The sequence below is a fragment of the Miniopterus natalensis genome, chromosome 5 (genome assembly GCF_054644295.1).
Source record: "Miniopterus natalensis isolate mMinNat1 chromosome 5, mMinNat1.hap1, whole genome shotgun sequence".
NCBI classification, from domain to species: domain Eukaryota; kingdom Metazoa; phylum Chordata; class Mammalia; order Chiroptera; family Miniopteridae; genus Miniopterus; species Miniopterus natalensis.
Genome location: NC_142085.1, coordinates 43,928,389 through 43,951,904, shown reverse-complemented (window position 1 = coordinate 43,951,904; position 23,516 = coordinate 43,928,389). Strand labels below are relative to the sequence as shown.

The following is a 23,516-nucleotide window of genomic DNA, read 5'->3' as shown; positions in this document are numbered from 1 at the left end:
ACGAAAGATGTTTTGCTCATTTTGTCAGGAAATTTGGGAGGGAAATTCTTTGATGTCTGCTATCTGAACCTAGAAGGCCACTTAATTTCTGTTCCCCTAGTTTTGAAAAGAATAATTAATTGAAACCTATTATTGGTACCACATTGTTGGCTCATAAAATTCTCATTTTCAAGTATTTAAATTAAAATATTTTAGTAAACAGTTTCAAATAATGAAAATGATATAATTTATGCCAAGAGTTGGGTTCAAAACAATAATCATAAATGTTTGTAGCTTAACACACACATATTAGAGAAAGAAATTAATTGGTAATAGTTTCTTAAAACAACAAAATATATTTGTTCTAAATCAGTGTGTTCTTTGTAATTTTAGATGGTTGTATGTGGATTTTCTGTCATGAAATTAGATTAAAAATCTGTTTAGTTTCCTAGGAAGAATATGAGGAAAGTAAAGTAATTTTAGGTCAAACCTATTATTAAGAATTAAAATTTTATAAAATACTCCACTATATACCTGTAATCATTCTTTAGTATCCTTTATCTCTTTTCTGTGAGAGTGCAGAAGTTAAGTTCTTTCATTTACTGGCTGTGATATGTGATACCACATTTTTTTTCCTGTTCCCTTTGATTACAGTAGAGGGACATGGAACCAAGAAAGGCCACATGGGTTGTATGGGGATTGTATCTATTATTAGGGTACCATTTGTGTTTATGGATTTTATTATTTAAGTAATTGGTATATAACAAAATATAAAACAGTAATGATTTAACAAAATTATTTTTAAAATGTTCCTCATATTTGGCATTTAAAATTTGTAGTCTTTTTTATCTTAATAGTTGCTTAGTAATTCAAACATAAAACATACCGTAGTAATTCAGATATTAAAAATATAATGAGATATTATATCATTTTATTTCATACCAAATAAAATTCATGATGGGAATTTTTGGGGTGCTGACAATATTGATTTGATCTGAGTATAAGTGTGTTCACTCGAAATTTCATCAGGTTGTATATTTATGATTTATGTGCTTTTTTTTTGTGTTTTATATTTCAATCAAATTAAAGAAATTGCTATTAATGAAGAAACATCTTTTTTTCCTTTTTCAAGGAAATGATTATTGACAGAGTAAATGGACAAGCTGTTCCTAGATATTTGATTTATGACATAATTAAATTCAACGTAAGTACCTTTTATAATTTCTAAACTGTTAAAAATTAAAAAGTATTACTGCTTTAGTGTAGGAAAGAAAAAATGTGACACTTTCAAGTTACTCATTTAATTTTTTTTGTCAATACTTTTATACTTTTTTCTCTCTTATTGCCTAATGTTTTGCTCATTTGTCTTTAGATTCTTTAGGTACTTTAAGTGACTAAAGAAAAACAGTTTAACTGTGCTAAAACAAGATAGTATATTGTAAAACAGAAACTTCTTGGTTTTAGTTATCTTGTAATTGATTTTTTAAAAAGTCCCACAATTTTATTACTGTCACTTAAAAAAAACAAGAGAAATTTATGGATTATGACTGTTGAATGTTTAACTTGGAGGCACAAAAATATGTTGTTGAGTGCAAGCATGAAACTTAAAAACAAAATATAAGATCCCCTGTTGTGAACAGGTATCAAAAGAGAGAAGTTATGTTTTCTACCCATTTCCTACAGTTTTAGCCTAGCCAAGAACCAGTTTGCCTGTTAATGTTTAATTGAAAATTGAAATTATTTAGATGGTACAAGGTGAATTCTGTAAATGGAAGAAATTTTTTCAATAGTGTACATCTACGAAAAGGTATAATCATTGTTCTAGAAATATATTATTCAGATTGCATAATTATTTAGCATTCCAAGCAGACTGAAAGCAGTTAAGAATTCTGGAATTAAAAGGGTTAAGTTTTGCCTGGCTGGGCGTGGCTCAGAGGTTGAGCATTGACCTAGGATCCAGGAGATCAAGGTTGATTCCCGGTTGGGGCACATGCCCTGGTTGAGGTTCGATCCCCATTCAGAGGTGTGCAGGAGGCAGCCAATCAATGACTCATCATTGATGTTTCTGTCTCTCTCCCTCTCTCTTCCTCTCTCTGAAATCAATAAAGATATATTTAAAAAAATAAAAAAATAAAAAATAAAAGTGTTAAGTTTTAAGGTTTTGAAGATTTATAATAAAAGTTTTAAGAAACTCTTTTGGGGGGGGTGTATATTTTAAATTGCAGTATTAAGATTTGAGACTATACTAATCCAGATGACTTAAAGGAATTTTTCTCTTGGAAATTTTCAATGTATGTACCTCATTTGTTGTTGAATAACCTCTTTTTCAAACAATTTCAAATTTAGGAAACTCAGGGTCAGAAACCATCAAGTTTTAGTTTTGTTCTGTTTGTGACTACTGTATTCCTCAAAAATAATGCTTTCCAAAATTGACTTACTCTTATCACATGGAATGATGTTCATTGGCTATAACAAGACAAAGGGTGGGTGTGGCTTTGTTTCTTTGTGAATGGGGGAGTGCTGTCTCCTTTGCCTCTTGATATTGAGCTCTGCTTTAAAATGTTTTCAGTGCAGGATCACTTCTTAGCCTGGGAATTTTGTCTTATGCAATAGCCTTCTAATTCTTGTAAAAAAGAAAATTTTTGGTGTATGTTATAGAGAATAATATAAGGAATACTTATATACTGACCACCAGACTTGTTGAAGCTTAACTGTCATTTTTACTCCACTTTCTTTTCAATAAGAAATAAATCATTACAGATCCAGTAGAAGTTTCTTGCGCACACCTCTGTCATCTTATCCTTGACCCTCTTACCAAGAAGCAACAGCTTCTACCCTGAATTTGGTGTTTATTATCCCCATGAGTGTTTTTTGATATCTTTACTACCAGTGTATGCCTATAAAACATATGTGGTATTCTTTTGCAGGGTTTCTAGTGTTATATAAATGTCATTGCACTGTAGTGTGGTGCCCAACACTTGTTCCACGTTATTTTGTGGAGATTTATCTGTGCTCATGTGCATAGGTTTAGTTCATTCACTTTAATTACTATTGACTATTATATTGTATAAATGTATGGACTTTATCATTTTTCCTCTTGATTGACATTTGGGTTTCCATATTTTGCTGTTAAAGTACTGATGTATTGAACAGTTATATATATATTTTTCTTGTGCACGTGTCAAAGTTTCTCTAGGACAGTTTTCATTCTTGGGATGTGATCACCTGGGAAGTGTTTAAAAAGTCCAGTCCCTCATTCCTACAACATGGACATTCTAATTAATTTGGCAACTTAAGCTTTATTAGCTGCATTGCTAAATTCCTTCCAGAAGTAGTTGTACCAATTTCCCAAATGGCGGTGTGTGAAAATGATATCTTGTTTTAATTTGCTTTTCCCTAATTACTAATTAAATTAAGCATATTTTATATGTTTGTTTTTACTAGTTTGGACTTTTAGTTTGTGATTTCATTGTAGGTTCAAATGATCTGATCTTTTAATTTTTCTATTTGGTTGCCAGTCTTTTTCTTCTTAATGTATAGGAATTAGTTATCTTTTTTATATTCTAATTCTTTCTTGGATATAGATATGGCAAACAATATCTTTTCCAAATTAGAATCCATTGAGCCACAGAAGTTTTCCATTTTAATGAAAGCATACTTATTAGAACTCAAAGTTTGAGCATTTGTCATTTAGGAAATTCATTCATATTTTACTGTAAAAAAGATTAAATTATGCTTTTCATCTCTAGATCTATAGTAATTCAATAAATGTTTGTTGAGTGCTTTTTACTATATTTTATAGAATTTAAAGTAATATTTTTGTTATTTCTGATGTTAGGGTATGTTTATAATTGAAAGCATCATATATTTATTTGTTTAATTTACTATGGAACCTTCATTGATGATTAAACACTGTTTATTTTGAATCACCAAATTAAGGTCACTATTATAAAAAATTTTTTTGAAATAATAGTTAAAAACTTTTTAGTTCCTTAGTTTATTCTTTTATCCAGTGAGAATTTCATTGATCATCTTTTACATGTCAAGTATTGTTCTAGGTATTGGATATACAGAAATGAAGAGACGTAATTTCTTGCCTTCAAGGAATTCATAATTTAATGCACTGGCCTCCAAAGAAGGCAACTTCCACAACAGTGCAGTGCATTAAATTATGAGAAGAAAACAGGAGAACTTCTGTTTATTTTTTTATATGTTTATTTGATTTTTATGTGTTTTATAACATATGTAGTTGTACATATATGCAATTTAGTAAAAGTTAATATACATATATATTTTTAGAACATATGTTTAAATTGGATACAATATCAAAAGAAATTTGCAGACCATTGGTCTTATGGATGAGAACATAAATGTAAATAAATAATTATAATAATCTAACAACAAAAGTATATGAGAGATACAGAAACATATGAGAAGTAATAGGGAGGTGAAAGTATTACAACTTGCGCTGGGTGTAGTTGAGACATTAATGTGCACTTATAAAGAAAGTGACACAGATTAATTTTGAAGGATTGAGGCATATAGATCAGGAGCATTATTAGATGGTTGTTAGAGCATTTGGTGTGTGGAGATGTGGGACACAGCAGGACATGAGAATTGATTGGTGTGGAGGGGGCCTATTTACTTGAATAAGGCATTTTAGCTTAGTTCTGTTTGTAATAGGACACTATTGAAGGATTTAGTTATGGTAATGATATGATCATACTTTTATTGTTTTGAAAGGCAACTGTAGTGACAGCATGGCCAATTAGTCAATAGTTACTGAGTACTCCTGTAGTCTGTTCTAAGTGATTCCACACCAGTCTATCAAGAGCTTCCTTTACAACGGGCAGGATAGATTTGAAGGTAAACTTGCTTTCAATATAATCTTGTTGTTTTGGTAAATTTATGTATATTTTAAAGTAAAATGTATCTAGGAGGAAACTTAGACTAATATATTTTTTAACAGTTGTTAGGCCTTTTATTTTCTTTCTTAAAAAAAGAGGGTTTGCTTGTTCCACTTGAATTTATAAGATAGGGGTCTGCATTAATCTAATAGGCCTAATCAATAAACCTAGCATTTTAGGTTTTTTAACCTTTTGATTACATAGGTGATATGGAAAAGGTTACACACGGACTGCGTAGTTATTTATTAGCATTTCCTCAATTAATACCCTTCACAGTTGTGTGCCTTCATGTACGGGGAGCATAATCTACCTCATAGCTGGCTCTTGCTCACTTTGTCTTGCTGCTTTTTCTTTACCGAGCATCAAAATCGTCATCTTTCAAAGTTGAAAATAAAAATTATCCTTGAGGCATTTTTAATGTTCACAGCTTAAGCAATGCTACCACTCCTTTGTAAACAATAGCTTGTGTGAATGTTAGGTTGAGTAATACAGATTAGAGAAGAGGAAGAAGCTAAGGGACAAATGCATAGGAGGGTACCCAGTTGCAAAATAAAGAAGAGGGGTACTTGATATACCATTGAAGTGATGCTATTAATCTGGATGATGACTGTCACCCAGTTGGTGTGTTCAGCTATATTTGTATATACCATTAGGCTAGGGCACACTCCTTCAACTCATACAGAAGCTTACATGTACTTTTTATTTCATGGTTTAAACCATATATACTATATATGTATGCCATATAGTATATATATTATATATACACATGGGGGATAAGAGAACTTTATAGCTGTATAGTGGAGTATATTATATAAACTTTGTTCTACATTAGTTTTCAGAGTTGAGCATGTATTTGTCTAATAAATATCTTCTGCTTGTTGATGCCTGTAAAGTGTAAGTAAGCACTTTAAATAACAAAAAACATAGGTGATGATGTTGTTTATTTTGATGTGTTATTTGCTTATACTTTTCAGAATTATGTGGATTTTAGTTTTTATACAGATTTTATGAATTCATATAATTTTACTAATTCATATAAATGATAAAAATGATTAGTGAAATGTATTAATACTTTAATTCAGATGGGAAATCTTTGGATCAGTTTATATTAGAGTAGATTTATACCACTTTCTCATACTATTTTATGCATTTATAATTTTGAAATGACTGTGTATTTATGTTTGTGCATTTAGGTATGCTTCCATTGCTAGTCAAATTAATTTTCAGGGCTGGCATGTGGTTGTTCAGGCTCTGTATCAGACAACTCCAAAGGATGCTATTTACAGGGACTGCTATGTACAAAGTGAAAGCCTTGATAGTTATGCTGAAAAAATAGTTTTTAGAGTTGAAATTTAAATAATTGTCTCATTTAATTCAGGCACAACCAGTTGGAGATTGTGATTTTAATGTTCGTCTTCAGTGTATAGAACGAGAAATAATAAATCCTCGACATGAAAAAATGAAGACTGGGCTCATTGACAAAACACAGGAACCATTTAGTGTCAGAAATAAGCCATTTTTTGACATTTATACTTCAAGAAAGGTAATATTTTCTAAATAATACTTATAACGTATCCTAATTCAGCTTGGGAGAAGAATATGAATGACGTTTTCCTGCTGAATTGTCTATATTTTTCCCGAAATTTCCTGAATTGAATATAGTACTACTTTGGGTAAACATGTACAATTACCAGGTCACCTCTTTAGTTAGATTCTCAATGATGGAAACTTAAACTAGGTTGCTTCCTTATTTCTCACAGTAGTTTTTGATTCATGGCTATTATGGTTCATATTATGTTTTTCAAAAAGCTGTAAACAGTATAGAGTTATATAAGAGTGAAAATAACTTCTGAAGGTCAACATTTTTTTAGTACATAGTGTTATTTAATCAGTTATATATATATGTATATACACACATATATACATGGGAGGTTTTCTTTTATTTATTTTTGTTGTTTGGACACTTAAAATGCATCATGTTAAATATTCTGGAAATGTTGTGTTTTCATTTAACAGCGTGGCTTAGAAATATTTCCATGTCAATGCCTAGAGAATTGTCACATTATTTTTTAGCTGCTGCAGAATATTTGACAATAAGATGCACCATGAAATTATTTGGGGGAGGAGGAGTGGTTATGATAGAATAATACAGGAAATATAGCAACATATGCAATTATATTTTAATCTCCTTTCTAACGTAACCTCGTAAGTTAGATGATGTAAGTCTTTGTTATTTTTTACCTGCTTCTACTCATGTCCACTTAATTTGGTATTTGTCCTTGGATATAATTCTAGCATTATTGAGCCTTTTTCTTCTCAACATATAAATATATTGAAGAAAAACAAATATAAAGTTATTCTTTTTTCATTAATATTTTGCATAACGCCTGCTTGGCATGGGACTGTTGGTAGACGTCTACTGCTGTGATCTTTCCACAGTTCACTGCTTGCTTTTTGTGCCTGTTTGGTAGCAGGCATATTATAGGGGTGCTTAAAAGAGCCTGAGCACTTCTGTGCCCTGGCAGTTGGTAGGATAAGGATAACATTGACACTTAACGTGGGCCACACCCTTAGTGGAAATCTGCTAATTGGAGCTATGTACTCTTGCAGAAATATTTGCTAAATTATAAATAAAGTGTAAATTTGGGCAGAAGCCAAATTGTTTCAGTTTGCATTCGTTTTTTAAAAAACTAATTTGACAGCTTGTGCTGTCATAATTCATAGTTCAGCATTTAAGAAAATGTGTCTTAGATAGTGTAGTTTCATTAGTCAAATCAGTGCTTCTTAGAAATATTTGGCAGTGGATGACTGTGAGAGTTGTTCTTTAGGGATCTGAAGCAGTTATACTGAACAGCTTTCAGTGTAGATTTTAACTAGAAAAACACGATGCTCATTTGTTTTCTTTATACTTAGCTTATATAACCCCATTTTAAAACCATAGGATTTTTTAAAAAAGAAGTCTTTATATTTAGAATTTTAATTATTAGTCTTCTCTTCCCTCCTTTTCAGTTCTTACTGTTATTTTTTTGTTGTCAGTTTGTCTTGAAATTGTTTTTGGTTGTAGAATAAAGAAGGAAAGCACATTTTACAGCAGAGTTGGTCTAAAGGGGACTAGTAATACCAGATATAGGATAGTAGCTACAGTTGACAGATTATTGCTCTAGAGATTCTTCTTATTATCTTCGCTAATAGGAATGGTAAATAGTGATATTATGAATGATAAAGCATTTGTCAGGGAAGTATGTATCATTTTCATGAGGGAGTTCAATTTACATGGTTTTAAACAATTTATAATTATGGAAAAATACATTTTCATAGAAAATAGAATTTCATTTCTGTATATCTATAAAATTTTGAAGATAACTTTGATTTTAGGACTTTATTAGTCTAACTCTATTAGCCTTTCTCTTTTGTGTAATTTGATCTATCAAGCACAGTGGCAGGGATAATGGGTTAAGCGTTTAACTGAATGTACAAAGTTACAATAAAGCATCCAGAATAGTAATAACAAGTAACTATTTCTCAAATTACAGTTTTATTTGAATTTCTAGTTTGAAGGCCAATTTAAAAAGTTATTTTTATTTATTTATTTTTTTACCACCGAGTAGTATTCCATTGTGTAAATGCACCACAGCTTTTTTATCCACTCATCTACTTATGGACACTTGGGCTGTTTCCAGGTCTTGGCTATTGTAAATAGCCCTGCCATGAACGTAGGGATGCATATATTCTTTCAACACTTATATGTGGAATCTAATGAACAAATTAAACTGATAAGCAAAATAGAAACAGAGGCATGAATACATGGAACAGACTGACAGCTACTAGGGGGGAGGCGGTTGGGGGACTGGATGAAAGAAGATGAAGGGATTAAGCAAAAAACCCCACATATATATAACACATGGACACAGACAACAGTGTAGCGATGGCCAGAGGGAAAGGGGGTTAGGGGGTAGGTGGACGTGGGCAAAGCGGGGAAATGGTGGTGGAAAGAGACTTTGTTTTGGGTGATGGGCCATGATGCAGTGTGCAGATGTTTTGTTGAAATCTGTATGGTTTTGTGAACCAATGTCACCCCATTAATTTTAATACAGCAACAACAACAACAAAAAACAATGGAAAAGTTATGCTGTAAGTTATGTTAAAAAATAAAAATAATAAAAAAGAATTCGAATAGATTAAATATGGTTAATAAAATTTTAAAAGCCACACAGCTAGTAGTTTCTTTGAAAGTTTCCTATGCATTTTATCATCTTCTCAGAAGATAACCATTGCTGTTAGCATTTAGTATATCCATCAGAGTTTCTTTATGCACTCATATACAAGCATATACATTTATTTATATTCTTACTACCCTTTACCCAAGAGGTGGTTCTTAACACACTGTTCTATACCTTTTTATTTCTTTTCTTAACAATATATCTACAGTCCCCTGGCCCCAGTAGTTGTACATAGAGACCGCTTTCATTCATTTTTTTACAAATGCATTGATTTCCATTTTATTAGTATAGCGTAATTTATTTAATTTTTCCATAGTCATAGACTTTTGGGTTGTTTTAAGCCTGTTATGTTTTTGTTTGTTTTGCATATGGATACCCAATTGTTTCTGTACCAGTTATTGAAGAGAGACTATCCTTTTTTCATTGAATTGCTTTTGCACCTTTATAAAAAGTAAGTTCATGTATATCTGGGTCTATTGCTAGACTTTCTGTTCTGTTCCCTCAATCTATTTGTCTGTCTTTAAATGAATTCCATGCTGTCTTATTTACTTTTATAATAAACCTTGAAATCAAATAGAATTAATCCTTCAACATTGTACTTCTTTCATTATTTTAACTGAATTTATTGGGGTGACATTGGTTAGTAAAATCATATATATTTCAGGTGTACAATTCTATAACACATCATCTGTATATTGTATTGTGTGTTCACCACCTCAAGTCAAGTCTCCTTCTATCACCACTTATCCCCCCTTTACCCTCTTCTACCTCCCCCACCCCCCTTTCCCTCTGGTAATCACCATAGTGTTATCTGTAAGTTGTTGGTTTTGCTTAATCCCTTTACCTTTTTCACCCAGTCCCTCAACCTTCTCCCCTCTGACAACTGTCAGTCTGTTCTCTGTATGTACAAGCCTGTGTCTATTTTGTTTATTTTATTCTTTGGATTCCACATATATGTGACATTATATGGTATTTGTCTTTCTCTGACTGTTTTATTTCACTTAGCATAAGGCTCTCCAGGTCCATCCCTGCTGTTGCAAAGGGTAAGATTTCCTTTTTTAAGGCCGAGTAGCATTCCATTGTGTAAATATACCACAACTTTTTTATATACTTATCTACTGATGGGCACTTGGGCTGCTTCCAATTTGTGGCTATTGTAAATAATGTTGCAGTGAACATAGGGGTGCATATGTTCTTTCAAATTAGTGTTTGGGTTTCTTCGGATAAATTCTCATCATTGGGATCGCTGGGTCATAAGGCAGTTCCATTTTTAATTTTTTCGGTAAACTCCATACTGTTTTCCACAATGGCTGCCCCAGTCTACAGTCCCAACAACACTGCACAAGAGTTCCTATTTCTCCACTACCTCACCAGCACTTGCTGTTTGTTGATTTATTGATGATAGTCATTCTAACAGTTGTGAGGTGATATCTCATTGTGTGTGTGTTTTTTAAATCCTCATCCAAGGATATGTTTTTATTTTATTTTATTTTAAAATATGTCTTTATTGATTTCAGAGAGAGGAAGGAAGAGGGGAGGAGAAAGAGCGAGAGAGAGGGGAGAAACATTAATGATGACAGAGTCACTGATCGGCTGCCTCCTGCACGCCTCTACTGGGGATCAAGCCCACAACCCGGGCACATGCCCTGACTGGGAATCGAACCGCCATCTGGATCATAGGTCACTGCTCAACTGCTGAGCCTCACCGGCTGGGCTACTTTTATTGATTTTAGAAAGAGAGGAAGGGGGAAAGGGAGAGAGAGAAAGGAGAGAGGAGAGAAACATCGATGTGAGAGAGAAACATATTGGTTGCCACCCACGGGAATGAACCCACAACCTGGGGTTGTGCTCTGACTGGGAACTGCTCTGACAAAGCAGACTTTAAAACAAAGGCTATAGTAAGAGACAAAGGAGGACACTACATACTGATAAAAGGATCCAACAAGAAGATACAACCCCTGTAAACATTCATGCACCCAAGATAGGAGCATGTAAATATATAAAGCAAATCTTGATGGCCATAAAAAGAGAGACTGATAGTAATACAGTCATAGTGGGGGATGTGCTCTAACTGGGAATTGAACCTGCGACCCTTTGGTGTATGGGACAATGCTCCAGCCTTCTGAGCCGCACTGGCCAGGGCTGTTGGGAGTTTTTTGACTTTTGCTTCAGTTTCACTAGTTGTAATCTGTCTATTCAAATTCTCTGATTCTTTTTGATCCAGTTTTGGAAGATTGTATGTTTCTAGGAATTTATCCATTCCAGATTGTTACATATGTTGGTATATAGTTGTTCATAAAATTTTCTTAGAATCCTTTGTATTTTTTTTGGTGTCAGTTGTTACTTCTCTTTTATTTCTGATTTTATTTATTTGGGTCCTCTCTAGTTTTCTTGATAAGTCTGGTTAAAGGTTTGTCAATCTTGTTTATCTTTTCAAAGAACTAGCTCTTGGTTTCATTGATCTCTTGTATTATTATTTTTAGACTCTATTTCATTTATTTCTGTTCTGATCTTTATTATTTCTTTTCTTCTACTCACTTTGGGCTTTGTTTTTCTTTTTCAAGTTCCTTTAAGTGTAAAGTTAGATTGTATATTTGAGCTTTTATGTTTGTTTCTTGAGATAGGCCTGTAATGCTATGAATTTCTCTCTTAAGACTGCTTTCACTGTGTTCCATAGATTTTTGGTTGTGTGCTCATTTTCATTTGTTTCAAGGTATCTTTTGATTTCTTCCTTGATCTCATTGTTAACTTGTTCATTGTTTAGTAACGTTATTTAACCTCTATGTCTTTGTGTTGTTTCCAGTTTTTTTCTTGTGATTGATTTCTAGTTTCATACCATTATGGTAAGAGAAGATGCTTGATATGATTTCAGACTTCTTAAATTTATTGAGGTTTATTTTATACCCTTAACATTTGGTCTATCTTAGAAAATGTTCCATGTGCACTTGAAAAGAATATATATTCTGCTTTGAGGTGAAATGCTCTGAAGATACCTATTAAATCCATCTGGCCTACTGTGCCATTTAAGACCGCTGTTGCCTTGACTTTCTGTCTGGAGGATCCATCCATTGATGTCAATGGGGTGTTAAAATCCCCCACTATGGCTGTATTACTATCAGTCTTTCTTTTTATGGCCATCAAGATTTGCTTTATATATTTACATGCTCCTATCTTGGGTGCATGAATGTTTACAGGGGTTATATCCTCTTGCTGGATCCTTTTATCAGTATGTAGTGTCCTCCTTTGTCTCTTACTATAGCCTTTGTTTTAAAGTCTGTTTTGTCAGATATAAGTATTACTACCCCGGCTTTTTTTTCTATTTCTGTTTGCATGAAATATCTTTTTCCATCCCTTTACCTTGAATCTTTTTGTGTGTTTTGTTCTGAGGTGGGTCTCTTGTAGACAGCATATATTTGGGTCTTGTTTTGTTATTTATTCAGCTATCCTAAGTCTTTTGATTGGAGCATTTAAGCCATTTACATTTAAAGTGATTATTGATAGGTAGGTATTAATTCTTTTAAGTATGTTTCTTTGTTTTTTTTTCTTCTCCTGCTCCTCCCCACCCCTATTCTCCTTCTGCTCTCCTCTTCTTCCTCCTTCTACAATTTCTTGTAATCCAGGGCTTTCAAATTATTGCCTTGAATTTGCATCATGAACATAGGTGCAGCTCTCTACTTTTCTTCCTGAAAATCATATCTAAGCAACAAGGAAAGATTTTTTTTTTTTTTTTTACTTATCAAAGAGATTAAAAAAAAAAATAATCCCAGTTTTCTGCGTAAGTCAGAGGTAAGTATAATCTACAGACTCTAAAATAAAGCAGCTAGAATCTGACAGAAACCTCAAGAAAAAAGGGCTAAGGAGGCCTTGGCCAGGTTGCTCAGTTGGTTAGAGCAGCATCCTGATATGCCAGGGTTGCAGGTTCCATCTTCAGTCAGGGCACATACAAGATGCAACTAATGAATGCATAACTAAGTGGAACAACAAATCGATGATTCTTTCGCCCCCCCCCTTCTCTCTTTAAAATCAATAAGTAAATAAAGAAAAAGAAAAAGGGCCAAGGAAAGTTAAGAGGAGTATGGGAAGAACTAGTAGCAGATCTCAGAAACTGTGCACAAAAATATACTCCCTAAAAGTAAATAGCTTGCCTTAAAGTATAAAAACTTATTTCAGTGTTTAAAATACTGAGTGCAAGAACCAGGGTCAAAAGGCTGGGGACAGAAGCACTTCAGCTCCTGGACTATTTTACAGCAACAGATTTGGCGAGTCTACTTAAAAGAATCACAGAGAAAAGCCACACTGCCTAGAACAAGTCTGATTTTACAGTGAAAGTGAAGCTTTAAGTATTATAATCTAAAATGTCACTCCCCAAACCCCTTTCCCAAGTAACCTCCTATAAATAACTGATCCAGAAATATCTAATTTATTTAAAGGTAAGTAATATTAAGAGAACTAACATAGCTTTAATACAAAACTACCAAATAAAAGAGGTAGAAATGCAATACTAACAGATAGTGCAGATTTGGAAGAAAAATACTGCCTTACGATGAATGAAAATTAGTACCAAACACTTATTCATGAGTTTAAAAATTAACAAAAACTCTCATTGCTATAAAGAACAACAATAAAGCAGTAAGGTAAAGATTCAAGGAAAAAGATGGCATAACAACTGAATGAGATAAAAGGTAATGTGACAAAACACAGGGAAAAAGTTTAAGGGAAAAATCATCATAGAAATGAAGACGCAAGAGAGGATATATCTTTAAAGGACACAACAAAATGAAGTGAAGTGAAAGAAAAAGTTTAAAAGGATCAAGGCATCAATATCAGATTTAGAGCAGAGATTCTCAAAGTAGGGTCCCTAGACTAGCAGATGCAGTTTCACTGGGGGAGTTTGAGAGAAATTGCAAATTCTCAAGCTACCATAGACCTACCAAAATCTGAAAATCTTTGAGTAAAACCCACTGATCTGTTTTAACAAGCCCTCTAAATAATTCTGATGCACACTGAGGTTTGAGAACTACTGCTTTGGAAGATGGAAAAGGGGATACAGTATGAGCATAGTCAGAATGCCCAAAGAAGAAAACCAAACAATATAACATCACAAATATTTAGAATACAAGTCAAGAAAACTTAAAACTTGAATCTACATATTAAAAGGACATAAGTGCCAAAGAAAACTGACCAAGCACAGTCAACTGCAAGACATGTCAAGTAAATTACTGAACTTTAAAGATGATGAAATAATTTTTTGCGCTAAGAGACCAAAGGATTAAATTAATTAAAATGGGAGAAAAAAGACTGAAAATCATTGACGTCTTACTGCTTCACAGCAGCATTAAATGCTAGAGGACAGTGGAACAACACTCAGAGGTTAAGTGTGAGCCAAGGATTTTATGTCCTTCCAAACAACCCTTCAGAAGTAAAGGTTACAAGCAGACATTTTCAAATGTACAAGAATTAAGGAATCATTGTTCTCATGAAGTATTCTTGAGAAACTACTAACATAAAAACTTCAGTCAAGCAAAAAATAGCTGAGAAATTTATGGAAAAGGACCACTGTTCTCAAACCATTAAAGAGTACTTAAGTGTAAAAAAAAAAAGGTTAGGATGAAAGAACAGAAGGTAAAAATCATCTACCCCAAGAACATGAAAGTAATATAAATAAAAATTGAGAGGAGAAAGGAAGAAAGGATGGACTGGGACTCCAAGTTTATAATTTAATGCTAACAAATCAGTAGAATATAAGTGTATTTAACAGTAGGAAAGTAATATTTATTAAAACTAAAAGTAGAGAAATGGGAGTAAAAGAGGGAAGATGAAAACGCATGCTACTTACAGTATTCATAGATAGGGATTTAATAGGTGATGTATAAAGAAATACAGAACTAAGGATATCATGTAAAAATATAATTATGAACCTAACCACTAGAACAAAAATACAGGCCACCCAAACACCAGAGAACTACAAACACATTGCACTTACATTTTAACAGCAGAATGAAGATTATATAAATTATATAATTTATATAATTATATTAAATTATAAATATAGAAATTAAATAATGACAACATTGATACCTAACATATCTATCATATGGATAAATGTAAAAAAAAAAAAAAGTTATACTCATGTCCACATGAGAACTTGTATTCAAATGTTTATAGCAGCATTATCCATAACCAAAAAATGAAAACAAATCGTATGTCTATCAACTAAAGACTGGATAGACAAAATGTTGTAAATCCATATACTAAAATATTATTTAGCCATAAAAAGGAATGAAATACTGATTCATACTACAAAGTAGATGAACCTTAATGACATTAAGCTATATGAAAGAAGCCAGTACAAAACACCACATATTGTATGATTCCTTTTCTGTAAGATGTCTAGCATAGGTACATCTATAGGGACAGAAAGTAGACTGGTGGCTGTCAACAGCTAGGGATTTGGGGAAGAGTGAGGAGTGGTTGCTAGTGGATACAGTTTCTTTTGGAGGTGATAAAAATGTTCTAAAATCGATTGTGGTAATGGTTGTACAACTCTGAATTGTGCACTGAATCGGATTCAGTGAATTTCTACATTTTTAATGGATAAATTATATGACATGCAATTACATCTCAATAAAGCTGTTTAAATTTTTAAATAACAAAAGGGTTACAGTGTGGGTCGCATGGAAAAACTATTATATACAAAGCACATACTTAAAATAATGATTCTAAAAAGAAAAGGCAATAAGATATAAAACAGCAGTGAGATGTAAAACAGTAAGATGGACAAAGGCAAATGTAAACAAAAAGAAACAGGACTCAGAATGTTAGAAGTCAAGACAATAAAAGACAAAACAAGTTTAAAAAAGAATAGTTTATAATTCTAAGAAATATAAATTAAATCTATGACTTTATCATTACCAAAAAGCATAATGAGTATTCTAGAAGAAACTTTAGAAGGCATTATAATTAAACAGACACTAGTGTCAGGAGGCTTTGATTCACTTTCCTTAGTCCGTGACAAACTAAACCAAAAAAAAAAACACCATGAAATTTTTCTCTCACGCGCCCACTAGTGCAGGGCTCTCTCTTGAGATGGCCAAATTTTGGTCTGTTTGGGCCTGATAAACTCTGCTGGCCTTGCCCTGATGACTCCCTGAGACCCCCGCCCCAACACAGTGGTGCGAGGGCATCCAGCGGGTGGCAGCTAGACTTGGTATACCCTGGAACATTTGCTGAGTGTCCTCAGACCCAGCACTGGAACCAAGTTTGAATCTATATAGATCTGGTGAACACCTCTGGCCCTTCCTTGTGACTCACTGACAGTCTACTTCATGCAACTCAAATACTGCCAGAGGCTCTTTCAGTGACTGAGCCTAACAGGCAGCTGGCAGGCAGGCAGAGGCAGGCAGAGACGGACCTCGGGTTCCTTGGGACTTTTGTTGACCTGCCTGGGCCTGGTGCTGGTAAAAGTCCGCCTTAGTATACAACTTGACCCTTCCCATGTACACCACCCTTCCCATGTACACCCAGGCCTAGCAGAAGCACTTAGAAATTGTAAATTGCTCTGTAGCTTCAAACAGGTGGGCAGTGCAAATCATAGGCAGCACCTAACATTGGCCTATACCACAGTTCCTTCGAAAAGGCACCAGGACCAACACACCAAGTGGCCAGCTTCAGACAACATCAGAGTAGGATCCAGTTAGCTTCACAAATGGCATATGCAGAGGGAGATCCCAGCAGGCACCAGACCCTGCTGAGGTGAATTCTGCTTCATGTGGTCAGCACCTGCACAGCAATTTGTACACTGTGGTAGGGGTTGATCCTCACAGTCAGCCAGCGTGAGGGTTGACACCACAGACAAGTGGGCCAAGTGCAATCAAGGTCTAGTTACAACAGGAGAACCCACATAACCCCTGCAAGGGGAATTCCTGGAGCACCCAGCTCAGGTGATTAAAGAGACTGCCCCACTGGGTCCCATAGGACACCTACTACATAAGGCCACCCTACCAAGAATGGGAGTCATAACAGATCTACCTAATATATGGAAACAAACAGAAAGAGACAGCCAAAATGGGGGAGACAAAGAAACATGCCCCAAATGAAAGAACAGGAGAAATCTCCAGAAAAAGAACCAAATGAAAATGAGACAAACTATTTACCAGATACAGAGTTTTACCAGAATGGTTTTAAGGATGCTCAAGGAACTTAGAACTACACCACCATGAAAAAGTACCATAGAAAAGGATCAGTCAGGAAAAAACTACAATATCTGAAGTAAAGAATACTCAAGAAGGAATAAGCAGTAGGTTGGATGAAGCAGAGGATGGAATCAGTGATTTGGAAGACAAGGTAGCAGAACACACCCAGTCAGAGCAGCTGTCACTTTACTGATTGCCAGCTCTCCCCTCTCCTTTAGTGACATTCCTCCAGTGTTGTGGTTTATCTGTCAATAGGTTTCTATTCTCTGTATTTCAGTAATTTATTGAAATCGTTACCATCATCTGATGGTCCTCCAGTTGCTTTTTGTTGTTTTGGGTCAATTGCATTCCTGTCATTTTATTGGTGTCTCTGGTTAAAAGGGATGAAGTACATACCATCTTTAACTACAGTGCTAACTCAAGTACATTTTCAAGAAAGACGTGGGTATTAAATGCCCTCTATACTTGCGTCAGCTCTAAGTGTTCTGGTTTCTTTGGACATAGTATTTTTCTTTGCTTAAATGATGAAAGATTCATCCAGTGCTAGTGCTTATTAGTTGACAAGGGTTGTAGATTGTTCTTTTCTGCACTCTGTTTACATTTCAGTTGGTATGTCAGTTGACATTCATTGCAGTTGTCTGGCTGGGACTGTGCTAGAATGTAATGGAATATTCTTTTGTCCTCTATTGTATGACCTGATGAACAGATGGAGTATATAAATATTATATTCTCCAATATGTGTGCTCTCTGGGATCCTCCTGGCTTTTTCAACTACTGCACTTCTTTTATGAGTGACCATAAAACTCATACACATATTCTTCCTTCTGTTATTTTCTTGGACTTGCTGTTTGTATCAGTAAAGGAAGTGAAATTTTTTAAAGGACTTAGATTCTCTAGAGTAGCAGTTTTCAGACTTTTTGGTCTCAGGACCCCTTTACACTTGTAATAATTATTGAGGACCCTGAAGAGCTTTCATTTATGTGGATTATATTTAGCAATAGTTACATTAGAAATTAAAACTGAAAATAATTTACTTTAAAGCAATAATAAATCTACTGTATTAATAAAAATAACATTTTATAAAAAATATATATTCTAAAACAAAAAATATTTAGTGTGAAGAGTGGCTTTGTTTTATCTTTTCGCAAATTAAAGAATGCCTTAATTAAAGACAGCTGTATTCTCATGTTCTTTTTTGTTCAATTTGTTGTGATACCATGTCATGTAGGCTCTGAAAAACTGCACTGTATACTCAGGAGAGTGATAATGAAAACTAAATTATTGCTTAGTAATATTATGAAAATAGTTTTGACCTCATGGACTGCTGGAAAGGATCCAAGGGACCCCCAGGTATTCATAGACACACTTAGAAAACCATCTATAAGATGGAGAAAGGTATGAGCAGGTTGCCCCATGATGTTGTAAACACGCATGGAAGAAGAGCTGCCTGGTTTCTGGTTGGTATTAACCTTGTGTTTGTGATCTATAATGGACAGGGAGGGAATGGGAATGGGTCACTTTTGTTGGTCAGGCTTCCTGCCTGCACACTATCCAAGGTCTGTTGACCAAACTTTTTCATAAAGATCTATCAGCCTTGAAGTTCTGACAGCATATGGACTTCTTTTTGTCCTGGTTTAAGATTTAAAATTTTCATCCTATGTTTTTCACAGGCATTTCTATAGATGTTTTGGAAAGTTTGTATCAGAGTTGCTAGGCAGACAATATTTTAAACTGCAAAGGCCTGTTATTTTCTTAGTTTGAGAAGCTGCTTTTACATTTTATTTTTTTTAATCTTCCCCCAAAGATATTTTTTCCATTGCTTTTCAGAGAGAGTAGAAGGGAGAGTGAGAGAGAGAGAAAAACATTGATGTGAGAGAGAGACATCGACTGGTTGGTTGCCTCTTGCACATGCCCTGACTGGGGCTGGGGATGGAGCCTGCAACCGAGGTACGTGCCCTTGGCTGGAATTGAAGTGTCAGTCCATGACCTGACACTCTAACCACTGAGCCAGACTGGCTAGGGCTTTGTTTATATTTTATAATAATTTTTCCCTTTGTTATTTTGAGGGCATTCTACTTACCAGTTGTATAAGTAGATGGAAAGACGACTCTAAAATTTTAGCCATTTATAAAGCAATAAGATTGACAAGTATTCTTACCTAATTGACTATTTATTTTTCTGCTGAATTGGCAAAAATAATTTTCTTGCTTGTTAAACTCCACATTTTTACTTGAATATGACTAAGGCTGATCTTGGATTATTTCCCATTTACAAAGTTCTGTTTCTGCTGAAATATTAAGTTGTCTTTCTTTATTTCCTGTTTGTGTGCATCTCTCAACTTCATACTTTTCCCTTAAGGATAGTTAGTTCTGTTCCCTGTAGGATTGTATGTAATTAGGATTCAGCCAAAGAAAATACAGGGAATCAATCTTGAATGGTTTTAGGAAATTATGAAAAATATTAAAAAAATAAGCAAAACCCTGCCTCCTCTCTCCCATCTCAAACATGCAAATAAAAGAATTATTTTTTAAAAGGAACGACCTAATAATCTCCTAAAAGTTACTAGCAATAAATTTGTTGCTTTTCTGTACTTTGAGTAATTTTATTTTCTCATGTCCTGTTTTACTGCTGTATTAAAATTCTGTGAAAAAATGCCCGGCCGGGCGTGGCTCAGCGATTCAGCGTCTACCTGGGATCCAGGTGATCGGGGTTTGATTCCCGGTCAGGGCACATGCCCGGGTTGTGGGCTTGATCAATGACTCTCTCCTCATTGATGTTTCTGTCTCTCTCTCTCCCTCTCTTTTCCTCTCTCTGAAATCAATAAAGATATATTTAAAAAAAAAAAAAAAAAAAAAAGAAAAACAAAATTCTGTGAAAAATATTTTTACAATGATATGTTTATTGTTGTTTGGAAAATAAAATGTTTGCTATGTAGAATGAAAGAACATACATATGTGAAGATCTTTCTAATGACTTGAGAGGGTTGAACAAAGAATTAACAAAAACTTTTACTACATTTAACTTTTCAAGGACATGTACTCATCTAGTTTAATAAGAATTTGACAAGTATTCATCTATAATTTTTTGACATACTTTGCTAGGTGGGAAATTTAGGTTTATTTATATTTATGTATTTTATCTGCCATTCAGATTTATTTCCTAGGTATTGCCTATTCTTTACTTTTTAATTTTATCCCTAGATATAAGTTTATAGTTCTTTTAAATGTTCGTCGAAGACTAAGTAGTTCACAAAGAAAATCTAGCCATAAGGTTTGTTATTTGTATATACAAATGTTCTGGGACTTTATCAATGTTTTATTGTTTGTACCATAGTAAAAGAAAAATAACCTCTGAGAGCTTGTTATTGTAACTGTGGTTGAAGAGGAGAAAGAATCTTTGCTTAAATGTGAAGATCCATTGTCTAGACATAGAGGTTTTTCAATGATTATGCCTAATTTTCATCTAATTATGGATATAATGGTGAAACTTATTTAAAGGCAGATGCAAGATAAAATGAGGACAATTTTCTGTATTCTCATATTTCTAGTGTTCAGTCTTGCATTATCTAATCTATTAATATATCATTCATTATTGAAACTGAATGTGACCTGGTGGATCCTTTCAGTCTCATTCATTTACCATTTCAGAGAAAAATTTAAGAAAGTCACAGTAATACATAATAAAGAGAATTCTTAATTGTTTTTGTATAGTGAGCCTCAAGATTTATTTTCCCAGAAAACTTCTTTTGGGCTAGTAAATCTTGTTTACTGAAACATGAAGAAATTATTATATCTCGTGCCAGATATATTTTAAAAATTTCTCTGAAAGATTCACAGTTGTAAAGTAGGGACATTTTTATGTTTCCTCAAGTATAATTTTTTCAGTATAATTTTTTTTGTTTTTACAATTAACATTCTAGAGATTTGTATTAGTAGATTCGACCTTGAAACCTAGGTACGTGCCCTGACCAGGAACTGAACCTGCCACCTTTTGGTGTATGGGATGATGCTCCAACCACTTGAGCCACCCCAGCCAGGGAATAGATCTTTTTACTCTCTCTTTAATTTTGCCCTTTCTAGAATGTCATAGAGTTAAAATAATATGGTATATAACCTTTTCATATTGGTTTCTTTCACTTAGCAGTACACATTTAAAGTTTTTTGTGTCTTTTTGTGGCTTGATAGCTCCTTTCTTTTTAAAAAAATAGACTTTGTTTTTTAGAGCTCTTTAATGTTCACAACAAAATTGTGAGAGAATTCCCATATATTCCTTATCTACCATGTGCACGGCCTCTCCCACCATCAGAATCTTGCACCAGAGTGTGGTACTTTTGTTAAAATTGATGAACCTACACTGACAAATCATATTTACCCTAAGTCCATAGTTTGCCTTAGGGTTCATTCTTGATGTTGTATGTTCTGTGGTTTTGACAAATGTAAAGTGATATGGATCCCCCAGCACAGTGTCATACAGAGCAGTCGCACAGCCCTAAAAATCCTCTGTGCTCTGCCTGTTCATTCCTGCCTCCTCCCCAGTCCTCGGCAACCACTGATCTTTTTACTATCTTTTTAGTGTTGCCTTTTCCAGTATGTCATATAGTTGGAATCATTAAGTAGGTAGCCTTTTCAGATTGGCTTCTTTCACTTAGTAATATGTATTTAAGTTCCTCCATGTCTTTTTATGGCTTGATAGATCATTTCTTTTTAGTACTGACATAATCCCATTGTCTGGATATACCACAGTTAATTTTTTCATTCACCTACAGTAGGAAATCTTGGATGCTTCCAAGCTTTGACCATTGTGAATAAAGCTGCTATAAATATCCACAGGTTTTGTGTGGACATAAGTTTTCAGCTCTTTTGGGTAAATGTGTGATTGCTGGATCGTATGGTAAGAGTATATGTTTAGTTTTGTAAGAATCTGCCAAACTGTCCCAAAGTGGCTGTACCATTTTGCTTTCCCATCAGCAATATATGAGAGTTCCCAGTGTTCCGTATCCTCTTCAACAGTTAGTGGTGTCAGTGTTTTGGATTTTAGCCATTCTAATAGGTGTGTAGTGATATCTCATTGTCATTTCAATTTGCAGTTTTCTAATGACATAGGATGTTGAGTATCTTTTGTCTTGGTGAGGTGTTCAGGTCTTTTGCCCAGTTTTTTCATTTGGTGGTTCATTTTCTCGTTGAGTTTAGAGTTCTTTGTATATATTGGATAATAGTTCTTTATCAGAATGGTTTTTGCAAATATTTTCCCCCAGCCTGTGGTTTGTCATCTTCTCTTGACATTGTCTTTTATAGAAATTTTAATGAAGTCCAATTTATCAGTTATTTCTTTCATGCATTGGTGCCTTTGGTATTGTGCCTTAAAGGTCATTGTCATGTATAAGGTCATGTAGATTTTCTCTTCTGTTATCTTCTGGGAGTTTTATAGTTTCGTGACTCATTTTTAGACAAATTTTGTGAGTGGTATGTAGTAGGAGAATATGTCAGTAGAGTTGATAAAATTGAGGACCTAGGATACTAGGATTCTGGGTGGAAGGTCCATATGAATGCTAGCAGGATGGTGGCACACTTAAAGTAGACCATGATTCAGGTGCTAAAGTTTTTACTGTGAGTTTGATAGATGGCATTGAAAAGTTAAGGTTAAGGTTAGAGTAACTGGTGGATATGTCCAGAGGATTAGAACTTTATATAAAAGTAAAAAGAAAAGTCTGGGAAATAGCTTTAAATTGCTTTGAGAATGCAGATCCTACCTTCTGAATAGGTATTATGGTGGATCATGTGTTTATTAGTTGCATAAGCTCTTCATCACCTCTTCTATAACTTGCCTCTTTGATTCTTCTTGGAGGTCTTTGAGCCCCACCTTACCTTCTCTATTACTTTTTCTGTTAGTATAATAGACTCTTCCTATTTGAAACCTTACTTTTCTGCAGTTCCTTTGAGATGCTAAAAAGTCATTTTAGAAAAAAAGGTGATTTATGTTACCTGTTTATTTTCTAAAAATATGTAAAAAATATACGTTTGTGGGATACTTAAGGTAGGGAAGAACAACATTCTAAATATTAAATAACTTATTCTGGTTCACCAATGTTATAACAACAATATATTTCTGAATTAAGATCTTCCAATAATTTGCCATGGTTTTTGAATTATAAACCAAAAGAAAATAGGTTGAGGATATTAAAGGAATAGTATCATTATCTTTATTGAACCCTTTTATTG

General features: G+C 34.0%; 1 protein-coding gene across 2 annotated transcripts in view; it reads left to right on the top strand.

Annotated features, from left to right (window-relative positions):
- The window catches only part of RNGTT (RNA guanylyltransferase and 5'-phosphatase), a 181,442-nt gene that overhangs the window by 51,343 nt on the left and 106,583 nt on the right, over positions 1–23,516 (top strand). For both annotated transcript variants that reach the window (XM_016208121.2, XM_087817499.1), the window contains exons 10-11: positions 1,112–1,183; positions 6,265–6,429. In XM_016208121.2, the coding sequence (XP_016063607.1) occupies positions 1,112–1,183; positions 6,265–6,429 (237 nt within the window). The remainder of the gene's footprint in view (positions 1–1,111; positions 1,184–6,264; positions 6,430–23,516) is intronic.